This window comes from Enhydra lutris, unplaced genomic scaffold (assembly GCF_002288905.1).
Source record: "Enhydra lutris kenyoni isolate GAN:26980312 unplaced genomic scaffold, ASM228890v2 scaffoldscaffold56, whole genome shotgun sequence".
NCBI classification, from domain to species: Eukaryota; Metazoa; Chordata; class Mammalia; order Carnivora; family Mustelidae; genus Enhydra; species Enhydra lutris.
Window position 1 is genome coordinate 7760740 of NW_019154140.1, and position 24527 is coordinate 7785266.

General features: G+C 48.6%; 1 protein-coding gene across 4 annotated transcripts; it reads right to left on the bottom strand.

Moving 5' to 3' along the window:
• Positions 1-1160: 1160 nt before the first annotated feature.
• Positions 1161-14673, bottom strand: LOC111157868 (limb development membrane protein 1 like). 4 transcript variants are annotated; one of them, XM_022519568.1, is made up of 17 exons: positions 14182-14671; positions 10704-10788; positions 9589-9622; positions 8426-8565; positions 8122-8225; positions 6919-7045; positions 5896-5964; positions 5691-5755; positions 5301-5373; positions 5126-5209; positions 4953-5029; positions 4101-4178; positions 3911-3984; positions 3585-3675; positions 3417-3483; positions 1945-2106; positions 1161-1741 (listed from the first exon to the last, which is right to left on the bottom strand). In XM_022519568.1, the coding sequence occupies exons 1-17, from the start codon at positions 14251-14253 to the stop codon at positions 1674-1676; spliced, it is 1470 nt and encodes a 489-aa protein (XP_022375276.1). In that variant the 5' UTR covers positions 14254-14671; the 3' UTR covers positions 1161-1673. The 4 variants fall into 4 exon arrangements, with proteins under 4 accessions (XP_022375276.1, XP_022375278.1, XP_022375277.1 ...); XM_022519570.1 differs by having other exon boundaries at positions 1163-1741; positions 3911-3924; positions 14182-14673; XM_022519569.1 differs by having other exon boundaries at positions 1163-1741; positions 9589-9619; positions 14182-14672.
• Between the last annotated feature and the right edge of the window lie 9854 nt (positions 14674-24527).

The following is a 24527-nucleotide window of genomic DNA, read 5'->3' on the forward strand; positions in this document are numbered from 1 at the left end:
GTCAAATCAATCAATCTATCTATCTATCTATCTTTAGAAAAAAAAAAATCACTTTCTCAGGGGGCCTGGGTGGGCTCAGTCAGTTAAATGTCTGCCTTCGGCTCAGGTCATGATCCCAGGGTCCTGGGATCGAGCCATAGATTAGGCTCCCTACTCCACGTCGGGCCTGCTTCTCCCTCTCTCTGTCTGCTGCTCCTCCTGCTTGTGCTGTCAAGTAAATAAATAAAATCTTAAAAAAAGAAATCACTTTCTCTAAGAAGGCTTCCTTGATGTCCTGACACTGCCCAGCTGTTTCCCTGAGAACCAGGAATGAACTGCCAACCATCGTGGTGTTAGAATTATGTCACCCTTACTAGACAAAGCAATTCTTAAATATGAAACTGTTTATCATGAATCCCTACAGCTAAGTGCCTGGTCCATAGTAGGTGCTCAGCTAAGTATTTGTAGCATCCACACTTTTTTGCTGTTCAATACCCACCCCCCAGCTCCATGGCTAGCACTTACAGCAACTTTGTGTACATTAGAAAAAAGTGTTCCTTCCTCAAGACACCTAACTGCCATCTCCAAGAAAATAGTCATAGCAACTGTTTATAAGACTACAAGGTGAACGATACCCCTCCAGAAGTTGCACAATACACAAATCTGTATCCTCTTGAGCAGAAACTTTGTCCTTGCCCCCCCCAGCACAGCAGGGGGGCTCACACAATCTTCTAGGCACTGACAGCCTCTGGAAAGACGGAGTTATGTTCTTTTCTGGGAACTACAAACCCATGTCAGCCAGCCTTCTTTTACTTTGTGTCCAACCCAAGCCAGGGAGGAAAGGGCTGAGGATGCTGTGTGCATACAGGAAGAAGTTATCCCATTCCTACAGCCATGCCCACTTACTGCCAATAACCAAAGCACAGAAACAAGCTGTGAGTACAAAAGTCAGGGGACCAGCCAGCTTTAAGCAAGGCTAAAGGAGGAGGAGGTTCTCACTGCCTAATTGTATGACCTAATACTAGACCCAAGTCCCTAAAAGGTACTAAGAATGCAGATGGAAGAAAGGGGAAAGGATGGTAGGCAGGATCTCTCTGTTCTTCTCAGCTGGTAGACTCAGAATTGGTGGGAATAAGGCTGTTCAACAGACACAGAGACAGGCCCTTTAAAAAACCAAAGCAAACCCTGGGATCAACTTTATTGCTGATGGTTGTGGTCTCTTCTTCCCTACACCCTTGTCTCTCTGATGGTCCAAAGCCCCTAAAGGATAGCACAGTGCTTAGGCTCTGCTGGGCCAGAGGCAAGGGAGACAAGCTGCCTTCCAAGTCTGCCCCCAGCTCAGTTTCTCCCCTGTCCCCACCCCACCCTATTGCACATCAAATAATGTAAACATGGCTACGGGCATGGCCCTGAACAGCAGTGAGGCAGATTGATGTGTAAACAGATTTGGGACCAGGAGCCAGACCTAGTTACCCAGCCCCACCCCATGCTGAGGCCCTCAGTTACATTTGGAAAAGCAGGGGGGCCTGGTCCCAAACTCTGGCTCAGATTATGCAACAGTGCAGACAGCTCAGCTCCCCTCTACCACCCTCTCAGATTCCAGGTTCTGAGGTCCACCCACCCTTGGGCACCCCTCCAGGCCTGGGCAGCAGATGGCAGTGTCCAGTTTTCTCCCTCCCACCCCCAGCTGGAAGTCATTGGTGCTGGCTCTTCCGAGATGCCCGGGGAAAACCGGAGACAGGCAACGGCAATCTGTCCAGCCCTGGAGAGGAGGGAGGGTGGGCAGTCAAAAGCAGGGCATAGGCCCAATCTCAGGGAATAAGACAACCAAGCCACAGAAGGGGTATATGAGGTATGTAACAAACAAAGCAGACAGCATGCCACCTCTCCTGCTTGGATGACCCCAGTTCCAGAGGGCCCCACCTCACAACCACCCCATTAGCCTGCGCCCCCACTCTCTCTCACCAAAGGCCCGGATCAGCTCTGCCCGCACAGCTGCAGTAAAGGTCTTCACCAGACAGAGAGTGGTGAGGCCTGCGAAGCCTGCGTTGTAGAGGAACACGATGTAGAAATTGCCCAGCCAGTTGAAGCGTCCAAAGTCACCCAGCAGGTCAAAGCGAGTGAGCCCTGAAGTACAAAGGCCGGTATGGGAATGGGCTCCCCAGCTCCAACTTGGCTCAGAGCCCCGTTTTCTGCTGCCTCCTAGTGGCCACATCTCAACACTGCAATTGACAGGCTGGCCTCTCCTATGTATTAATTCATTCCTCCTTCCCAACTTGTTCTCATAGGGTGTTATGGCTGTTGAAGAAAGTGTCAGCAGCTAGGCTTGCTCCAACTTCCCTTCCAGAGTTCAGCATCTTCTCCAGTGGGACCCTCTCTGGCACCATGTGTCCCGAAGAGCAACCAGGGCCCGCCACTTGTTCCTGGGCCAGAAACCTAAAAGCTGGTCACCCTATGTAGAGGCTAAAGAGCTTCGACTCAGATCAGGCTGGTTTGGTTCAGATAAAACTCCACCCCTAACTGATTGTGTGATCTGCAGCAGATTCCATAAATTTCTGTGCCTCAGTTTCTTTGACTATAAAGTAGGGAAAATAATGGGACTGTGAGAATTAAATGAAACAACACATACAAAGCACAGTATGCAGGCACTATTCTAACACTTGAGTCCTTAATCATCATAATAATGTTATCACAAGTCCAAATTTTGGGGCCATCCCCCACTTAAAAAATATTCTTACCTGCATCCAATCTAAAGTGGACCGATAAGCCTAGTTTCCTACTGAAAACCCATGGCATAAATACAATGGTACAGTGGAGACAGTATGAACAGAAAAGAACCAAACAAAACTGATGTAAATACTAAATCATTTAGGAAATGTGGTTCATGATGTGGTGAAGGGAGAACTCCCATACTACCCCAGGGGGAACTATTACTTTTGAACTTTTGAACATTTTTACCAGGAAATTCTAGATGATAGCTCTGAACGTGGGAGAAGGACTGAGTGTGTTGTTCATGTCCCAGTGTGTAGAAAAAGCACTGGACTGGTGTTTAAGAGACAAGGGTTCTAGCCTGACTTGAGCTGTATAGCTAGGTAAATTGATCAGCTTCCCTGTTTTTTGTCTTTAGAAGATGAGAATGTTTATCGAGGATCCAGTTCACAGGAAGATTTGGGGGAAAATGGTGCTTCTCCACCAAAAAATGGAAATAAACAGGGGAAGCTGTGGGATATAGCTAATGGGAAGATATGAGCTTTATAGCAACACTATTCTGAAGCTCAACACAGGCATTTTACAGAGCCTCAATTTCTCCATCTCTATAATGGGGGTAATATCTCCTCATAGGTTGTTGTGGGAATTAGAGCATATATATAAAATGTATGCTTAGCACCAGTAGGTACTCAAGAAAGCCAATTCCCTTACCTCCTCTTGCTACTTACCCAGGGTTCGAGAAAAGACAGGAAGCGCTGAGCTTAGGACCAGGAGACAGACACAGTTCCCAATTATCTAGGTGGGAGTAAGGAAAGGGGAGGTGAGGGTAGCAGAGCTGTCAGTAACTCGCACCCATGCCCGCCCTCAAGAGGCTTCCTTTATTCCCGCCTAGCTACCTGTGTCATGGCTGTGTCGTGCCATCTGGGCCGCAGGCTCCGGAAGAATGGAGAGCTGTAGAATCCCACAACTGAGGATACCATCAGGTAACTGCCACGAGGTTAAGGAAGAACTGGCCAGGCCCTAAGGATGAATGCCTCATCTCAAAGGGAATGGACCTCTCCCCTAACCTTCCTTTCAAATAAAGTCTTTTTTTCCTTCTTCCTGAACTGTAAGGTGGGTAAAGACTTGCCCCCTTCCCCATCATTCCCACCACACCTCCCCACCACAATCCCAGGAGACAGGTTCAGTGAACAGAGGCAATGGTGGGTTTCCAGAAGGATACAAGATGAGTATAACCTGAATGACGGCACCAAAGGAGCCCAGCTTGGAGAAGGAGACCTGGCCCAGGGAGGCATCCTGAGAGAGAGTGGCGCCACTATGGAGTACTCCCTGCCAGGAGCACCACCCAGCACCCAGCCTTCCCTCCGGTCTCAGCTTCTTAAGCCCTCCCCAAAAGATACACAGTCCAGTACCTGCATGCCCCGGGGCATGGCAGCCTCATCAATGAGCAGCTCCAGGATGTGGATGGCCACAATGAGCACAGAGAGGCCCTGTGGGAAGCAAGGTCACAGACTCTCATTCCTGCCCCAGCCCACAGCTATACTGAGAGCTGAATGTTAAGAACAGGCACTCTAGGGGCACTTGGGTGGCTTAGTGGGTTAAAGCCTCTGCCTTCGGCTCAGGTCATGATCCTAGGACCCTGGGACTGAGCCCCGCATTGGGCTCTCTGTTCAGCGGGGAGCCTGCCTCTCTTCCTCTCTCTCTGCCTGCCTCTCTGCCTACTTGTGATCTCTGTCTGTCAAATAAATTAATTAAAAAAAAAAAAAAAAAAAAAGAACAGACACTCTAGTCCAACATTTTCTTTCCCACTAGCTGTATGGGACCTCTTCAAGGTTATTGTTAGCAGCAGAGCACCTTGGAGGGTAGTGTAAGACACACCCTTTCCAGGTGGGAGGATGGCAAGAAGTTTGACTAGAAAAACATACCTCCTCCCCCAGATCGATGAAACTTATTTCCAAGTCCAGAACATGGCAAGTGGAGGGATGGACTGATTTCAACCCTTATTTTCACCCCATAGAAAACCTGTGTAACTACTCAGTGGCCATCTATGACCTTAGGCAAACTCCTTCAGTCCTGTTTCTTCATCTACAAAATGGGTATCAGTGGGCTCAGTACAGGGCAGGACACAAAGGAGGCAATAAGGGAGAGGCAACTACTATTACTGATGATAACTGGGTCCCTGCATCTCCTCCCTCCTCCCTGAGAAGACCTACAGTAGTCAAGAGCCTGCCATTCCTCACCCCCACCAGAAATGGAATACCTACCGTCAGCACCAGCAAGCACAGCATGGCCAGCGGGTAGCCCAGATTCCGCTGCCAGGCTGAGGCCTTCCGCCGCTTCTCTGCACGGGGATGGAAAGCTGTTAGCGAGGGCCTAGACTGACAGGCTACTCTCCCTGGGGAAACACAGGTATCCTCATCCCTACCAATCTACATACCCAGCAGGACCCTCTGTGTCTGCAGAGCCAGGACCTGTCTGTGCAGCAGCTCCATATCCAAATGCAGCCAGCAAGAGGTGGGATCTGAGGACAGAGAAGATGGGGTGGCCTCCTAGTCCTGTAGCCTCCACCCAAGCCACAGCCCCTATCCCAGCCAGGGGGAACCATGACTCACTGCAAATCCTGCGGGTTAAAGCTGCCTCCTCAAAGGCTGAGCAGTACAGCTGCTCCTCTAGGTCTTCTAGCAGCTGGGGACAGGGGAAAGGGAGGGACTAACTGTCAGAGGCTCCCCAATCCTGAGGGCACCAAGGAGACCCCTGCTCATCCCAGGCTCCATAGTCTCATTCACCACCCTGTGGCCAGAAGCTTGATCCAGGCCCTCCCAACTGCCTTTTGCTCTGCCTTGCATGTCTGGTGACCAGCCCCAGATGGCGGGAAGGGGTGAAGGATACAGGAGCCAGCAAAGGCTGTGGACTTCCACAAGGTGTGTACTACACAACTGTAGGGTAGCTTCACTATCTGGCTCCAGCTTTGCAGGAATCAAAGGGCAAAGAGCACTACATACCCGAGGCTTGACCAGTAGCTTCCCAGTGACCGAGAACATGCGGGCGAGACCTAGTGGAGTACACACTGTGGGGACAGAAGCCAGTTACCTCCCAGACCCTTCTCGCTACCACTTCCCCTACCCACCCTTCCATTCCCTCTCCTTCCACCCTTGTTACTTTGATCCACGGACCTTGCCCATTGCCTCCAAGACCCTCAACACTCACCCAGGAGCAGCAGGACCCCAAGAAAGGAGATACAGGAGTAGAGGTAGGGGAGGTAGTACTCCCAGAAGTCTAAGGGTAAAAAAGAAGTACGTCAGTTTTTCTTCCTGGGGACTGCTGGGCCTCAGCAACTAGCAAGGACACCACACATAAGCCTACAAGGGTTAGGCAAGTAATGGTGAATGAGGAAAGCTGGCCTAGTGTCAGCAGAAGAGGGAGCAGTGGGGCTACAGCAAACTGGAGGCCCTAAGTCGTATCTAAAGAACACAGCTACAAGGGCACCAGGTGGCTCAGCCAGTTAAGTGTTTGCCTTTGACTCAGGTCATGATCCCAGGGTCCTGAGATCAAAGAATGTATCGGCCTCCCTGCTCAGTGGGGAAACTACTTCTCCCTCTCCCTCAGGCCCTTCCCCTTCCATTCATGCTCTCTCTCTCTCTCTCACATAAATAAATAAAATCTTTTAAAAATAAGATGGGAGGGGTGCCTGGGTGGCTCAGTGGGTTAAAGCCTCTGCCTTCAGCTCAGGTCATGATCTCAGGGTCCTGGGATAGAGCCCCGCATCAGGCTCTTTGCTCAGCAGGCAGCCTGCTTCCCTTCTTCTCTCTCTGCCTGCCTCTCTGACTATTTGTGATCTCTGTCTGTCAAATAAATTAAAAAAAAAAAAAAAAAAAAAAAAGATGGCGGGGGAGGAACATAACTGCTATTAGGCCCAGTCCCTAGGGTCTAGTGAGGCTGGATCCTCAACCCTGTCAGGCAAAGCCACAAATCTGGATTTTAATGTGAAATCTCTCAACTTTTACATGTCAGCAACTGACTCATTTATATTTTTAATCATTGCGTGGGCCTGAGGGATCATTTCTGCAGGTTGGATTTGTCCTGATGTCCCTCAGTTTGAAACTTCAGTCGAAGAACACGGTCCCAACCTTCCCCACCTGAGAGGGATACAGTTGTTCCAGGCAGGGGAGCGCATCAGCCAAGTGCAGAGCCACTCAGCCTGGAGGGAGGGGAGGAAGCCGGCCCTCTCACCATAGAGTGACTCCCTGCTGGCCTTGTTGTTGTCCACAATGGCCGATGCCACCCATACCATGCCCAGCACCAGTAGGGTGAGGAGCATCAACATCACCACCGTCTCGTAGACCCGGCCCAGGACACCCTATAGGAGGAGGCAACACGTGAGGGGCAGGATCAACACCAGGGGAAGGAAGGAGACATGGACTGGCATGGGCTAGGGAAACCAGAGACAGCTGGATTCAGGAGATAGGGAAGGGCATCTCCCTCTTATTGCGCCAAATTGCTGTCCTCTGACCCTACATCTAGGGCCAAACCTCATACCGGACAGTCCTCATGGGCAACCCCCACTCCCCAGATCCCTTCTGCATCCTGCATCCTGCCTTGCTGTGGGAGGCTGACCCCAGAGGGCTGCATCACACAAGCTCTTTGCCCTCTGGTTCAGCCTGCCCAACAAGAAGGACAGGCAGGGCAGTGGAATGTAGGAAGAGAAAGGGACTGGGGTAGTGCTTCAGTTTCCTTCAATCTCTGTCACTATGGTTTGGCAGTAGCTGTGAAGCACCTCCCAGCTTCAACTATCAGCGGGCTCCAGAAACTATGTCCTCCTTTCGCTCCCACAGGCCTAGGGGTGGTAATGACTTCCAGCTAACAGTAGCACCTCAAATTCCTTGTTGATCCCCTTAACTCTGACTGAACCTCTGCAAATAGTCTTTGTTAAAATCTCTTCAGTGGGGCACCTGGGTGGCTCAGTCAGTTAAGTGGCCGACTCTTCTTTCGGCTCAGGTCATGACCTCAGGGTTGTGAGACTGAGCCCCATGTCAGGCTCTGCACTGGGTGTGGAGCCTGCTTAAGACTGTCTCTCTCAGGGGCGCCTGGGTGGCTCAGTGGGTTGAAGCCTCTGCCTTCGGCTCGGGTCATGATCCCGGGGTCCTGGGATCGAGCTCCGCATCTGGCTCTCTGCTCAGCGGGGAGCCTGCTTCCCCCTCTCTCTCTCTGTCTGCCTCTCTGCCTGCTTGTGATCTCTGTCTGTCAAATAAGTAAATAAAATCTTTAAAAAAAAAAAAAAAAAAAAGACTGTCTCTCTCCCTCTGCCCCTCCCCCTCCCTCTCTAAAATAAATAAATAAATAAGATAAAATAAAATAAAGTAAATCTCTTCAGTTGACCCATCTGAGTAGAATTCTGTTTCCTGCCTAAATTGATTGATATATTCCCCCACTCACCTTTCTGGAGCCAGCGAAGCCCTCAGACTCAGTGAAGAAGTATGCAAAGGGCATGAGGAAGATGAGGGACAGGTTGGAGAAGAGAAAAACGAGGTTCCAGAGGCCTAGAGCAAAAAAGGAAAAGCAGAGTTGGCTGGGCGGGGGGCAGGGGGGAGATGGGGTGACGACTTATGGGGGACTGACCATGTGGTGGAGGAGGGGCAAGGATGGGGTGATATAGGACTCATTAGCCGAGGCTGCCCGTGTCTGCATAAACCTAGGCTGTTCCCTATCACCACCCCAAGCTGCAATCTGAGCCACGTACCATGGATGAGGGAGCCATTAAGCCACTGGATATAGTAGTTCCGAGGCAGTGAGAGGAGCACCTCGTTGCTGATAATGGAGAAGGGCAGGAGCAGGACAGCACCCAGGGCGACTGCCAGGGTAAAGGTGCAGAGCTCGAGCCTGGGCAGAGAATGGGCAGTGCCCTTGCTTAGTTCAGACACTCACTTCCCTGGGCCCAAGAAGCCCTGCTCATCCCCCTCGGCACTTATGGTTTCTCCTGGAACTACCTGTAGCAGCGACAGACTGAGGGAAGGAGCCATGCAGCTGAGGCTCTATCGACTGCCCCTTAAACTCCCCCTCCAGCAAAGTCTGGCCACAGGGACGGGCACACCTTAGGCATTCATGTCATGGGTCATGACACTTGCCCAGACTATCCCCAGGAATGCGGTCCTCCTACACATGCCTGCCTGGTGCAGTAGGCATGCCAGGCTAAGGGGCTTGTCTTCTATTCTCTGCTCAAAGATATGGGTTTCTGAGTTTGCTTTCTCTAGCCTAAATAAGAGCAGGGTCACCCCATATGGCTAGGCCTTGCACGAAGGCACCAGGCAAAGGGGGAAAAGAAGAACCTGAAACCCAGCTTCATAGCCAAGACCTGTGTCCATGGCTGCCTCAGGTGAAAAGAAGAGACACTTTTACTTAGTTGGCCCACCAAGGCGGGAAGGTTGCCTTCTTTTAATCTGCTGACTGGAGGGGTCGTCTCTGTATTTTCCCTGTATGTGCTAAAGAATAATAACAGCCTGCAGCAAGGGCCATCCTGTCAGAACCAAGCCCCCCTGCCCCTGAGGGTTCCACCTTCCACATCCCCTGCTCTAGTCCATTTGTCTACGTCCCTGCCCCACTCCTTCCCTGATGACCAATGGGAAGCGAAGCCAAGCTGGAACCATTTCCGGTGACTCAGGCCCCAGCTCACAGTTCCTGGCCAAGAGGCTCCCAGAAACTCCTGGCCTAACTGGGGAGACAGGAACAACAACTTTTCCAAGCGTCCCCAGGGTGAGGTAAAGCCGGAAGAAGCCAGAAATAGGGTGGAAGCAGGAACCCTCTCTTCACTGTGTGACACCCCACTCTCTCCCTAGCTCCAAGAGTCAAACTAGATCCCAGCTTCTAAAGCCTCCTAGTGCCAGAAGCTGGGGCAGCAACACTTACGCAATCTTGTTGACTGTGGCATCTTCATCGTCTACTACGAGAGAGAGAGAGAGAGAGAGAGAGAGGCATGGGGAAAAGGCAAGACATCAGTGGGCAGCTCTGGGGACCATCTGTGCTGCCGTGTGCCCTCCTGTCCCCTCCCTGCCCCAGAAGAAGGGCCTGGGCCACACAGGCAGAGTTGGCCTGAGGCTCTGGGAGAATTCACACTATGAACCCCACAACATATTCTCTGGCCAAGGTGGCATGTTAAAGATCTGTGTCCCAGGTGGAAAGAGTACAGGCCTGAAATTCTCTCACTTCCGTCCCTCCCCATGATCTCTCTCTTTGTAGGTTCCTCTTTGTAAGCTGGAAATATCAGAAACAACCAGTCTGGGCAGCTGATGACATCAGTGGCTGGGGGCAGCAAAGGGAAATGAGGCAGTTGCGGGGGGGGGGGGGGGGGGATTCACAGGGAAAGTCCTCAGGAGAATTATACTGAGGAGTAGCTGCCTTCTTGGGTGGGGGTTCATGAAGCCTTCTGGAGGGGAGGAAAGACTAAGGCCAGGACAGAATGATCTGGACAGGCTGGGGCTAGGAACTGGGGCCAGGAACTGGGGCCAACGTGTCCCCCCAAATCGCACAATGCCTACGGAAGGAAAGCTCCAATCTGAGCACATTTATGCCCTCTATAAAGAGAAAGGCCACCATCACCAGGTACTAGGGTCCCCAGTGGTCAGGTAGGTCTCTGTTCCTGGGTGTAAGTGCTCTAGTTGAGGCCAGAGTTTGTGCCCATGATTACACTGTCCATTTTAGGTTCCCAGAGGGTTTTCACATTAACTATCTCACACGAGGTCAGTGAACTGGTTAGAGACTATTAGGCCCATTTTGTAGAGGATGGAACTGAGGGTCAGGAAAGTTACAGGACTTTCCCGGGGGCTTTATTCGTTGCAGACCCTTCTGTCTAGAATACCACCTTGCCCCAGACTGTGGAAGAAGTGAAGCAGAAGAGGCGAAGTTTCCAGAACAGCCATCCTTCCTTTCCCAGCAGGCACCATGGGCCCACTCCCCTGAGGCTGGCCCCATGGCAACAGGAACACCGGCAAAGAGCAGGGAAAAGGGAGGGCAGTCACAGGTACCTGTGGTGAACTCAGCAGGCTTCTTGAAGTGGGTCAGGGCGATGTGGCAGAGGATGTAGAGTGTCGCAAACAGAAGTGTTGAGATCTGCGGCAGAGTGGGAGCTGGGATGAGAAGCTCTTATCTCCAGCATATTCCAGAGCCCCACTGTCCTCTCTGTTAATTCTATGGAGTCACTTTCCCAAAACAAGGCTCCACACTTCTAGGGGTTCCATCTTTCTCCCCAGCATTTCCTTCTAGTCAGGGTCCTCAGGGACCTCTAAGAAGCAGCAGACAGAGGATAGGGAGACAGTACTATGTCCTGCCCTATGAAGCTTTGCCCTGGAGAAAACAGCTTCAGCTGAAGCCTGGTTGGTAAATAGGCAGAGAAAACTCTTAGAGATGCACACACACACATACCTGAAACGGGCCACAGAATCAGAGGGAATTTACTCCTGGCACATTATTGAAAAGAGAAGTAGGTTTCAGGGAAGAAGGGGATGTGTGCACTGTCCTGACACTCTGCTCCTCCTCCCATTCCCCCCTTGCCCCTGTTGCCACTCTGACCCAAGCTCCAGGGAAGAATAAGTAGGAATCATGCTCCTAGATGAAGTCAGAATTTCTAGGGGTGCCTGGGTGGCTCAGTCGGTTGGGCGTCGTCTGCCTTTGGCTCAAGTCATGATCCTGGTGTCCTGGGATCAAGTCCCGTGTTGGGCTCGCCGCTCCATGGGGAGTCTCCTTTTCTCTCTCCCACTGCCTCTCTCGCCAGCTTGTGCTCTCAATCTCTCTCTTTCAAATAAATAAAAAAAATCTTAAAAAAACAAAAAAAAGAATTTCTACTCTGTGTTTATTCAGGGGCCCTGAAAGATCAGGTCTGCTCTGGGCCAACCCAGAGCCTCATTTAATCCCCCGCCCCTAAGAGTAGACCTTAGTTGGGGCCCAACATCTAAAATCTACAATGTTTCTACAGCCACATCAGACCTTTTAAAGGCTGTCAATTCCTGGTCCTTATTAAGTGACTTCCAGCTCTAGAGCCAGGCTGTCCTGGGCAACTGGACTTCCAATCCACAGTCCCGGCAGGACTTGGCCAGGTTAGTCTGCACATGCATGCATCCCTACGCTGCCCCAGGTAAGCTGCTGTTGCCCAAGGGAGGAGTCGCCGGTCAGCCTGGCCCTACAATCAGTGCCAGAGAGCCTTGCGATATTATTGCATGTATTTTTTATTTTTTTAACTAGTTTATTTAAGTAGTCTCTACAGTTGACATGGGGCTTGAACTCACGACTCCGAGATTAAGAGTTGCACACTCGGGGCATCTGAGTGGCTCAGTCAGTTCAGCGTCTGCCTTCAGCTCAGGTCATGACCCCAGGTTCCTGGTATCGAGCCCCATATTGGGCTCCCTGCTCAGCAGAGAGACTGCTTCTCCCTCTCCCTCTGCCTGACGCTCTGCCTACTTGTGCTCTCTCTCTGTCAAAAAAAATAAATCAAATCTTTAAAAAAAAAAAGAAAAAGAGTTGCACACTCTTCCAACTGAGCCAGCCAGGCACCCTGCTATGTTATTGCATATAAAGTATGCCAAGAGGAGCGCTGGGTGGCTCAACTGGTTAAGTGTCTGCCTTTGGCTCAGGTGATGATCCCAGGTTCCTGGGGCTCCCTGCTCAGCAGGGAGCCTGCTTCTGCCTCTCCTCTGCCCCTCCCGACCCCTGCTCCTCCTTTCTGTCTCCCACTCTCTCTCATTCAAATAAATACATAAAACCTTTTTTAAAAATGAATAAAGTAAGCTAAGAAAGCAGGATCAGTCTCCTGGGTCCTACAGTCTCCAAGAGGAGTTGACCCCACAAGGAATCTGCACACATATCTACACATGGAAGGAAAAAGTCAAAGAGACCCAAGGAGAGTGACAGGTCTAGAACAAAATTTTAGCTTTTAGCATTAGGGAAGTGGAGTAGAATGAGTTACTCAAATTGTACTGAAGATTTTCTACTGCCTAGTGCTCCCTCTGCCCTTGGGCTTGCGTAATAGCCAGGAAGGTGGGAGGGCTCAAAAGGTCAGGCTGGAGCTCCACGCCGTTCCAGCAGAGGCTAGGTCATTCTCTAGAGCAGGGGATGGGAGCCAGGTGGGGGAGGCACCAGAAGTCTACAGGCTGCCCTTGGCCAGCACTGATGTCCTCAGCTAAAAGGACTAAAGAATGGGGGGACATTTAGGAGGCTGCTTCTCTGTCCAAGGTCTCATCCCTCCCTGTTCTCTAGGAATGTGGGCCTCTGTCCCCACAGTGTTTCAAGGCCTGGGCGTGTCTCCACAACATGCCCAACCTTACCATGTGGGACTATGCATTAAGGATCACACAAGGAAAGTTGATCTGAGTTCCACACATGGACGGATACATTCCCTACTTTTCAGTCCTCCCAGATAAGAACAGACCCAGTTAGGTGGTGGCTCACTTTGCCCCTCCTCCAGTCTGAGGCTGCAGGGCAGACTGAGGAAAAATAAAGGATGATCCTATCAGTGGGTTCCCCCTACTCATTAATACTTCTGTCCTTCCAAACCTTTCCTTTTTGCCTTCCATTTAGTGTTTGGGGGTGAGGGTTACTCTGGGGAACTCCGAGGAAAGACATAGGGGAGAGATGAGAATTGAAAGCAGGCCTGAGAAACCTGCAGCTCCTTAAGTACCCCGCCCGGGGGGGTTCCCCTGGGCCCCAGAAACAAGGAGTCCATCGCTGTGTGGCAGGTTCAGCTGTTGCACAAGGTGGCAGTGGGGGAGTGGGGAACGCAGCCTGCTGCCTCTGGAGCTCTGGGAAGGAGGGGACCACTCAGAGGGTAAATCCCTGAATGGCTGGGGAGCTAGAAACCTCGGCTTACGGAGTTTCCAACAAGCATCAATGAGGAGGGAAAGAAGGAGATAACTTAGTTGTTCTCCATCTCTACACAGTAAAATCCACCCCACAAGAGGCCTTCCTTCCGAAGTGGGAGACCCACCAAAGTGCCCCGTTCCTCTGGCATGCCACCCCTAAACCTCCCAAGTCTTTTCTGGAACGTAGTTCAGAGTTTGGACGTCTCCGCTTCGTCAAACATCAGCGGAATTTGCGGGGTCTCCCCCAAATAAGCCCATCCCTCTCAGACTATCCGATTACGGTCGAAATCACTCGACTCGCAGACCCACCGCCGGAGGCCCCGCAGGCCCTGCAGGCCCCGCAGGGGTGGGGGACTGGAGGGCGGGCGGGGGGAGGGGCGTGCAGAAGGGAGGAACGGAAACCGACCCGCGGCTTTGTTTATCGCGCAGCTCCCCAACTGATCCGACCTAGAGGTTCACCAGCCCGGGCACGGGTCCTTCTGACACGCCGGGGCCATCCGTCGCTCGCCCCTGGACCACGCAGGACCTGACGGCGCTCTGAGCCCGGGTGGTCGCACTCCGACCCGAACTTCTCCCTCTTCCGCGACACCCGCACCCGTGCTTCTCCCCCGCTCGGTCCCAGGTACCGTTCCTGCCCAAGTCCCGTACTCACAATGCACTCGCGAACCCTCTCGTGGAAGAGCTGCTCTCGCACGGATAGCACTTCGTAGTCAGCTGCTTCCATACTCCGTTCAGCATGACTGGGGCGGGGGTGTCTCCGGGCCCGGGGAGGACGAGCGGGGATGAAGCCGCCGCCGCCAAGCACCCGGACCCAACCAAAGAGCCTTTCCTTGCAGCCTGCGACGGAAACTCAGGGTAATCTGGAGCTCAGATTCAGTTGTCTGGACGCCTTAAAGGGGCAGGTACCACGCGCCTCGTTTTAAAGGGCCCCGGCCCCCTCCGCTCCCTCCCCTTTAAGGTCCTGACTCCTACAACTTTAACGCAAACACCCTCCAACAGGCTCTCAACGAGGAAGCGCAGGTGCTGGTTCTATCTACCCGAGATCCACTGACGCCACAAGGGATGGGCGGGTTTCTTCCAGCGAGCGGGGTTCATTCGCTCCTAAGCGCTGCCGCTCATCGCTAAAGGAACGTTGATTGGCTTGCCGCGAGGAGGGAGGCGGGATCCTTGGGGCCTTTGAGCTCTCGCTCTAAAACTAAGCAGCCGTCTCCTTCAGCTCCTACGGTTGGGAGAGGAGGGTTCCTGCATTTTCGGAGCAAGCAAGATTTTAATTTGACTGTGGTTAAATGAACCATTTGGAGCCGGCCAGTCAGGCAGGATGTGAGGGCACCAGGGGGCTTCCGAAAGGTACTGCTGCTCAGTAACCCAAGGCCTGTAGCAGCATTTTCTGAAACCGAGTTTCTGTTGGGGTGGGACCCCTCCCCTCCACTGCTGGGAGTTTTCACGCAGTCACTTTTGTGGGAAGCCTAGTGCTTGCTGGAGCAAATACTGAAGAAAAGTGGGTAGAGAACCACAGGAATATCCTTCTGAAACTTTGAGGAAATACCCCTGGGGGACTATTGCTTAATGGGGCTGAGTCAAATGTTAGCTGACCTCCTACTCTGTGCCACTCACCTTACAGACTTTTATCTCCTTTGGACATCACCAGCCCTTCAGAGGAAGGTATGATTAGCATTGTAGAGATTAGAAAATGGTGAGACGTTGTCATGTGCCAAGGCCACACAATTAAGGAATGCCAGTTACCTTCCTGAGACCTTGGAATATGTACCGTTGGGGAGGTTCCACCTTTACGACTTGAACGCCTTCCTCTAAATTGGATAAGCAAGGGAAACTCAAGAGAAGGACAGAGTTTTGCAAACTGCCCCAGCGAAGGGTAAGAGCCCAATTGTAAAGGCGTAGAGCGCATCCAGTTATATCTGAACAAGAGTCAGAAGCCAGAATTAACAGCTGAATTCTGTACCCTGGTAACTTTTCCAGAGCAAGTTATTTTTGTCCCTTTTTCGCTTCCCCACTGATTTGCAGCTGAACCATGGGAAATAAAAAGCATGTACGTGTATATACGTATATGTACACAGATATATATCTGTGTATACACATTTGTCTTTGGTGATAGCAAGATAATGAGAGGAGGTAAAGAGCTGATTTCCCTCTTAGCAACCAAGCTTGGGGTGAACTGAACTCCAGTGGGAAGAGTGGGTAGTTACAAAGAGATGAAGCTAACTAGCTGGGTCCTGGGATCTGCTGCAAGGAAGAAAAGGAGAGCACAGGGAGGCAGCTTGGGCCTATCGAGTGTGTTTTAGGAATAAATATACTGTGTTTCATTTGGCTTAAGGTTTTTGGGTTTTTTTTTTTTTTTTTTAGATTTTATTTATTTATTTGACAGGCAGAGATCACAGGTAGGCAGAGAGGCAGGCAGAGAGAGAGGAAGGGAAGCAGGCTCCCCACTGAGCAGAGAGCCTGATGTGGCTAGATCCTAGGACCCTGGGATCATGACCCGAGCTGAAGGCAGAGGCTTTAACCCACTGAGCCACCCAGGCTTAAGGTCTTTTTAACAAATCAGAACAAACATTTAAAAATCAGGATACCTTAGGGGCGCCTGGGTGGCTCAGTGGGTTAAAGCCTCTGCCTTAGGCTCGGTCATGATCCGGCTCTCTGCTCAGTGGGGAGCCTGCTTCCTCCTCTCTCTCTGCCTGCCTCTCTGCCTGCTTGTAATCTCTGCCTGTCAAATAAATAAATAAAATCTTAAAAAAAAAATCAGGATACCTTAAAAATTCAGATTTCTGTCTCTTAGAAGATTCGGCAGAACTGGGCAACAAGGACATATGGCCCAGTAGATGGGGCAGGATGTGCTCCGGTCTTCCACAGTCCCTATCACTTGGGTAAAACCTCTCCAGTTTTTCCATTTATATTGTCAGCCCAGCTGTGCATTGGAGGTTGTGACCTATGCTAACTCCTCTCTACTGCTTCAACTTGCTGCCATCTTCACCCCGGCCTTTGGTCACTTCTCGGTGGATCCTGCCAAGCTCTTTCCTTCCTTAAAGTTCTGTACTTGGTATTTCCTCTTCCCCTTCCCCTTCCCAGTTTGTTTTGGCTGACTTCAGTCGCTTTCAGGTTTGAGCTTAAATGATACCTGTTCAGTCTTCCCCCACTACATTATCTAAAGCAACCTAATTTTGTCACATTATTTATAACAAGTTACCATAACTTAATTTGCTTGCATTTGTTTGTCTGCCTCCTCCATATAGGCTTGTAAAGGGAAACAATCTTATTTGTCTTTTTATTTTTTTCAAAGTAGGCCCCAGCATGGAATCCAATATAGGGCTTAAACTCATGACCTTGAGATCAAGGCCTGAGCTGAAATCGAGAGTCAGATGCTTAACAGACTGAGCCACACCGGCACCCCATATATGTCTTGGTTGTAGTTATTTCCCTAGACCTTAGCCTGATACACAATACATGTAGACACTCAAATATTTACAGATGTGATTAGAAAAGATAGCAGGCATTGCTGGTAATCAGAAGAGCTGGGTTCTGGTTCTAGCACTGTCCTCCTGGACTACACTTAATGTCATTTGCAAAGCTAGAACACCCTTCAGATTGCTTCTAAATCTAAAAATCAAATGTTCACAGTCCTTTGCAGTTTACAAAGTGCTGTGACATCACCAAAGCCACAGACAATTAAATCGGATTCTTACAACAACTGGTTAATATAGACTCTGCTTAGAGATTTATCATCCAGAATGTACAGTGATGTACAACTGAAGTAAACTTTAAAAGGCAAAATATCAATAAACATATGAACTTGGAACTGCATAATAGAAGACAAGCTCAAGGTTAGAACAGAGAGAAGGAATCTAGAATACTTTCTAGAGAAAGTAGTTTTGAGCCCAGTGACAATCTGATTTATTTGCTCACAAGTCCTTGAGCCCTTGTTTACAAATCCATTGGAAGCCCAATAACTTTCTTTTCAATGCCTATGTTTAGGGGTGAGAGATTTTCTGGTTACTGTGTTACTACTCAAAAACTATGCAAAAAGACACTCCATAATAAATTTTTAAACTTATCACATCTCACTTCATCCAAATCCTATCTACTTGCAAGGCTCAACACCAATAATGTCTTCTCTTCCATTCTTTCCTGAAGGGATTTCTGCCTGTATAGTTTCAGTTATTTAGTTCGGTGAACAATTAGGCATATATGCGCTGTTTCATAACATTATCTTGAGCTATTATTTAAATCATTTGTATTGTTTAAATTTACCTCCTCCATTTATATATTTTCTCCTTTCCCCTCTCCTTCAAGAATTGGAAACCTGTATTTGGCTTCTAATTAATTAATCCCTTTCCTGCCAACCTCAGTGCAGTGCTCATAGTAAACACTCAATGTTTGTGGATTCAATCTGCTTATGAGATTAGTAACCCATTCTTCATAAGGAAGAGGCTACCTTGATTATGGAGGGTTAATTTCAACTTCTTCAAGCAACACAAAGAAGGGAATTAATCCATACTGAGCCTCCACCAAGTGCTAATTATTTTTTTTTAAAGATTTTTATTTATTTGACACACAGAGAGAGAAAGCACAAGTAGGCAGAGAGGCAGGCAGAGAGATAGAGGAGGAAGCAGGCTCCCCGCTGAGCAGAGAGCCTGATGCAGGGCTCAAAAAGACCCTGAGATCATGACCCAAACCGAAGGCAGAGGCTTAACCCACTGAGCCACCCAGGCGCCCCCCAAGTGCTAGTTATTAATAGATACTTTACATAGATTATTTTGTTCAGTGTCAAAAGGACCCTAGAAAATAGACTTTATTGTTTTTAGAGATGAGGAGTCAGTTCAAAGAGATTAAGTAAGGTGTACAAGGGCCAACAACACCAGGTGGTGGAGCTAGGGTTTGAACTTGGCCTGTCTGATTCTAAAGCCTTCCTTTTTCCTGGTATTTTGCTGTTGCCTCTTAGTGGATATATTCCCCACTTCTGTATTCTCCTCATTACTATATTGCTTAGATATTCAGTGCAGTAGAAAGCTAAAACTTGAATTTCAATACCTTCAAGAGGCCTGGAACCCTTCCATCTGTATCTTCGAGACCACTTTTGAGCTTCCAGAGATTTACTGCTGAACAGCAGCGTGAGAGGAGCAGATAGAAGGCCAGAGGCATCCACTCCCCAAGGTGACTGGGGCAGGAGAGGGACAGAGAGGAGGATTAGGAAAGGTTGCCCTTTTCTTTAAACAGAGATTTCACAAACTTTCCAGATTATGGATTATCTTCATTTGCTCTTTGCTTACCTACATTTCCTAATTTTTCCCCATAACTTCCTGGGTCCTCAGGAAGAGTTCCTCTGGGGTGAAAATGCTATAGGCTGTGCTATTTTGTGTGAATTTTGTTTCCAGGTGTCCCAAATTAATGGTAGTCAAATTATACCGCAAAAAATTCATATTTTTAAAAATATTTTATTTATTTACTTGAGAGAGAGAGAGAGCGTGAGAGGGGAGACGGTCAGAGGGAGAAGCAGACTCCCCGCTGAGCCAGGAGTCCGATGCAGGACTCAGTCCCTGGACTTCAGGACCATGACCCGAGCTGAAGGCAGCTGCTCAACCAACTGAGCCACCCAGACGCCCCCCAAAATTCATATTTTTATATCATCACAAAGTGATGATATTAGGAGGTGGGGCCTTTAAGAGGTAATTATGTTTAGATAAAGTACACCTCCCTTGATGGGATTAATGTCCTTCTAAGAAGAGAAAGAGACTAGAGCTTTCTCTCTCGGTCCTGTGAGAGTAGAGCAAAAATGCAAGCCAGGGAGACCACTCTCACCAGACACTGATTCTTAGACTTCCCAGCCTCCAGAACTGTGAAAAATAAGTCTGTTGGTTAAGCCATCCAGTCTATGGTATTTTGTTGTAGCAGCCCAAGCTAAGGCTGTAAACCTCCTCCTTTCTCTCTGATGGAAATTGGACCAGTTCCTAGAAATGGACCAGCAACTTTGGGATTGCCTTCCTCTCTAGGGTGCCAGGGAAGCCAGAAAACTAGAGGCTTCTTTTAGGTAAGAACTACCTGGATCTGAGAGCCTGTTGTTGTCAGCAGGGGTTGGGCAAGGGTTTAAGAAACATGCTTTGAGAGATTCTGTTCCTTTGTCCCTACCTATCTCTGACTTTTCAAAAAATATTTGAGAGGATAGTTGTAATGAAAGATAGGCTTGAAATAGCAGAAAAATTTGAAATCCTGGACTCTGGGAATGGAGAGGGATCTTAGAAATCTTCAGTTCTACCTGTTTGCCATTCACGACATGGATGGCACAGTGGCCCACTGTTGATCCTAGCTGATTATTAGAATGTGAGATGCAGTGTTTTCCCCCCATCTGTTGCTTGCCCTCTGGGTTTTTGAGGAATGAGGCTGCTGCCGTTTCTGGATAGCAGATCTTTACTGGGTTTCTCGATTCCAATCTAAACATCCTCAGTTCTCTGAGTTCCTCTACCCAAGGCTATTTAGCATTCCACTCAGCCCTTGGAGGGAACTCTCTTGCCTTTCTGTATCTTTTTTGAGGTGCCCAGAACTGCATAAACAGTTTGCATAGCAGGACAAATAGTGAAGAGGATTGTGGGAGTGCTCAGCTGCGTAGCTTTGCATACTGATGTAAAGATGGAATGTCTAAGGTGACACCTGCCTGTTCTGGCAGCTGGGCCAAACTTTGGCCCCTGGCACACATTCATTTAGTCAGTGTGAGCCTGCAGAAATTCCTGCATGCTAGTATCATAAGATACTTGAGAGGGTGAGGGGTCTTATTTATGAAGAATCTTTAGAACAGATCTTATTTATGAAGAATGTTGGGAACAACTTTCCCTTCTACCTTTATTTGATATCACTGTCTACCCTGTGGTATCTTCCTGAGGCATCTTAGATCTTTGGGCCTGGGAAAAGGGGGAAAAAGTGGAGGGGCAGTCATCCCTAGCTTGCAGTTAAAAGTTTGAATCTTGGGGCTGGGTGGCTCAGTCGGTTAAGCAGCCACCTTCAGCTCAGGTCATGATCCCAGGGTCCTCGGGTTGAGCCCCGCATTAGGCTCCCCGCTCCACAGAGAGCCTGCTTCTCCCTCTCCCTCTGCCTGCCTCTCTGCCTACTTGTGCTCTCTATCTCTCTGTCACATAAATAAGTAAAATTTTAAGGAAAAAAAAAAAAAAAGGTTGAGGGATGCCTGGGTGGCTCAGTCGGTTAAGCGGCTGCCTTCAGCTCAGGTCATGATCCCAGTGTCCTGGGATTGAGTTCCACATCGGGCTCCTTGCTCAGCGGGGAGCCTGCTTCTCCCTCTGCCTCTGCCTGCCACTCTGCCTGCCTATGCTCTCTCTCTCTGACAAATAAATAAAATCTTAAAAAGGTTGAATCTTTGTTCTTGCCCCAAATTAATTCTTAGAATATTTATTGAGGGGCGCCTGGGTGGCTCAGTGGGTTAAAGCCTCTGCCTTCAGCTCAGGTCATGGTCCCGGGGTCCTGGGATCGAGCCCCACATCGGGCTCTCTGCTTGGCGGGGAGCCTGCTTCCTCCTCTCTCTACGCCTGCCTCTCTACCTACTTGTGATCTCTGTCTGTCAAATAAATAAATTAATTAAAAAAAAAGAATATTTATTGAGTGCCAGTTATGCACTAAGCACCAAGCTAGGTACTGGCCATAGAAGGGTAAACACAATAGACATAGAGCTTATAAAATCCGACAGGGGGAAAATATATTAATTAAATAATCACACAAATAATTAAATAACTCCAAAATACGATTAATGCTTTGAGAGAAAAAGTGGAAGGTTCTATGCAAATTTTTAATGGGGACTCTGAGTCTGACCTATTCTTTAAATCCTTGAAGAGGTAATACTTCAGTTTCCATCATCAAAGAAAGAGTATGAGAAAGTGGGCAAAGATGGAGGGGGCAGTTATGGCTGTAAAAGGTATTACATAGGTGGAGGGAAGAGTGAAGGCCCCAGGCAGGAATGAGATGAGCTCAACTCCATCACAGCTGGACACAGTAACATTTGAAAAGTTGTTAGTTGGGAGATGGGTTGGTCAGTTGAGGGATGGGTGGGAAGGGCATTTATTTTGATGTATGGACCAAATGGCAGAGAGGAAATAGCTGGGCCTCACAACACAAAGATATCAGTATCTACATGATAATGTCTACATCATCAGATGGTTATTGACTTTGTGTCAATGAGTTCAGATTGATCTGGCAATCTCCCTTCCTACATGTTGACCCAAGACCATGTTTTTATATCCATCCCATCCTGAGGAGTAGAGGCAGGAGCTGAAGTTAAGAGCTTGAGTATGGGAGTTCCTAAATCCTGTGGCTGCCTGATTCATAATGGCCTAGCATGAGGCTAGGTGCCTCTAGGGATGGACAGAACAACAACAACAAAAAAAACAAAAAACGACAAGCCAGAGATGCCAAGTCAGTTACTTCCTGTTTGTTGTATATCTTCTAGGCTCAGCTCCAAGGTGACAAGGGCAGAGTTCACAAATCTGAGCTCTGCTCTTCGGGGCAGAGAACTCGTTGTCAGTGGTGCCATCTGCAGGGCATTAAGGAATTTGCCAGGAATTTGATGGGATTGGGAGGGGAAAATGCCATCTCTCTTCTCTCTCATTCGAACCTCTTAATCTGACCATGTACCTGGTCCTCCATAGGGCTGAAAGACTCCTATTCCTTCTGAACTTTTAGCAGGCAATATTTAAGGCCCTTGGTTCTATAAGACAGGACACAGGGCTATAGTATCACTTCCCTTCTTCCCTGACAATTAAAGCTGTCATTTGTTTAAAAAAAAAAAAAAAAAAAGGCACTGGGCTCCTCTCGTTTTAAGGTCATCTCAAGGAGGTTAGGAATGCTACATTGTAAAGGCATTTAAGTATTCTGGTGTTTAAAAAAAGGTGGGTGGGAGTAAATCCAGTCTTGATGTGCTAAGGTTAATTATCATCATCATCTTCGCCATCTGTACATAAACCCTCCTTGGGCTTTACTTATTTCTATTTCTTTTCTAAATAAATTGCACGTTTTTCTTTGGCAGTGGCTTTGGTATCTCACTGAGTAGAGCTGTCAAGTCCTGGGGTGCCTGTCCCTCGTTTCCGAAGCTTAGATGCACATTGCTAAGCTTCAAGTCCTTCCAGACTTGATTGTCCTATTCGCCACCCTCTTCTGAAAAAGGCAGAATGGGAATCCGGAGTGCAAAAGGGAAGATAGGCCGGGGTGCCTGGGTAGCTCAGTCATTAAGCATCTGTCTTCAGCTCAGGTCATGGTCCCAGGGTCCTGGGATGGAGCTTGGCATCAGGCTCCCTGCTCAGGGAAAAGCCTGCTTCTCCCACTCCTCCTGCTTGTGTTCCCTCTCTCTCTCTGTCCAATAAATAAATAAAATCTTCGGGGGAAAAAAAAGGGAAAATAGGCCTAGAAGGTTAAGAGAGCCTAATGACAGAAGAAAGAGTCAAGTGACTCAATCTGTTTCCTAGGCCTCTCTACCCTGAAACTCAACTCAGAAGGTGCTTAAAGAGACCTGGGCCTGAAAAGAGAGTGAATATCTTTTACAAAACGCTCAGGTTCGATGTTTGTAGTGAATAGAATAATAATCTGTCCTAAGAGGGAAATAAATAATCCTTGTTTTTACTTCCATTAGAGCAATCTGTGGGCCATAATCATACCAGGAATTGTGTTGCTGCCAGGTATCAGACCTCGGGGGCCCCCAGAGGAATGCTTCGTGACATTTCCTGGCTGCCTTGGCATTTCATTATAGGCAGCCCCTTCCTCCCCACCCCAGTCCCACACTTGATATTTCATGTCACCAAAGGTTTTGACTATTAGTAACTACTAATCATCATGTTGCATATAGGATGATTAGGAACAGAGGGGACAGAGGGAATACTGAATTCAAGCAGCCGGTTGGATCAATAACCAAATAATTAGAGAATAAAGAGGATTGGATAGTTCAGGAAGAAGGTAGATAGGAAGTGTCTCTTCTGAAGATAGCTTAAATTAAAACAACCACAAAGGTTGAAATTTGAGTTTATACTATAGAAAATGGAAAATCTTTCTAAATTACAGGTTTCCTCCCTTTTATTTATTTTTAAGATTTTATTTTTAAGTAATCTCTATACCCAGCATGGGGCTCAACTCACAACCAGGAGATCGAGTCGCACGCTCCTCTGAGATAGCCAGGCATCCAGGTTTCCTCCCTTTTAAAAAATGAAATATATCAAGTGTACTGGGAAAAAAAGATTAATATAACCATTATTGTTCTATCCTATAAAAACATTAAATCTTGGGGTTTGTCTGTAACTCCCCCTGATTCTTGCCTCCTGTCAATGTGAAGTTTTCTCGCAGACTAAACAGGACTGACGTGTAACAAATGGGATATTGTAGAAATGAGACAGTGTGACTTACAAGGTTAAGTCATAACATTGCGGTTTCCAACTTACCTTCTCTTGGATCACTCACTCTGGGGGAAGCCTGCCCCCATGTTCTGAAGACACTCAAGTAGCCTTATTGGAGAGAGGTCCACGTGTGAACTAAGCCCACCTGCCAACAACCAGCACTCACTTGCAAGGCAGGTAGGTGAACTGCCTTGGAAGAGAATCTTCCAGTCCTAATGAAGCACACAGGGAACTGTAGCCTCAGTTAACCTTGACTTGCAACCTTATGAGAAATCCCGAGACAGAACTAGCCAGCTAAACCACTCCTGAATTCCTGACCCTCAGAAACTGCATGAAGTAATACATATATATTGTCTTAAACCACAAAGTTTTGGGGCAATTTGTTGTGATAATCAGTAATAAAATTCCAAACAACTATGTGCCTTACACCAGCCTGTCATCTTATTTTGCCTTATTACAGATTAATCTTCTTAAAAATACAACCCCCACCCCACCACAACACACACACACAAAACCCAAACAAAATAAAACATTGGGGGCACCTGGATGGCTCAGTTGGTTAAGCAGCTGCCTTGGGCTTGGGTTGTGATCCCAGGGCCCTGAGGTGGAGCCC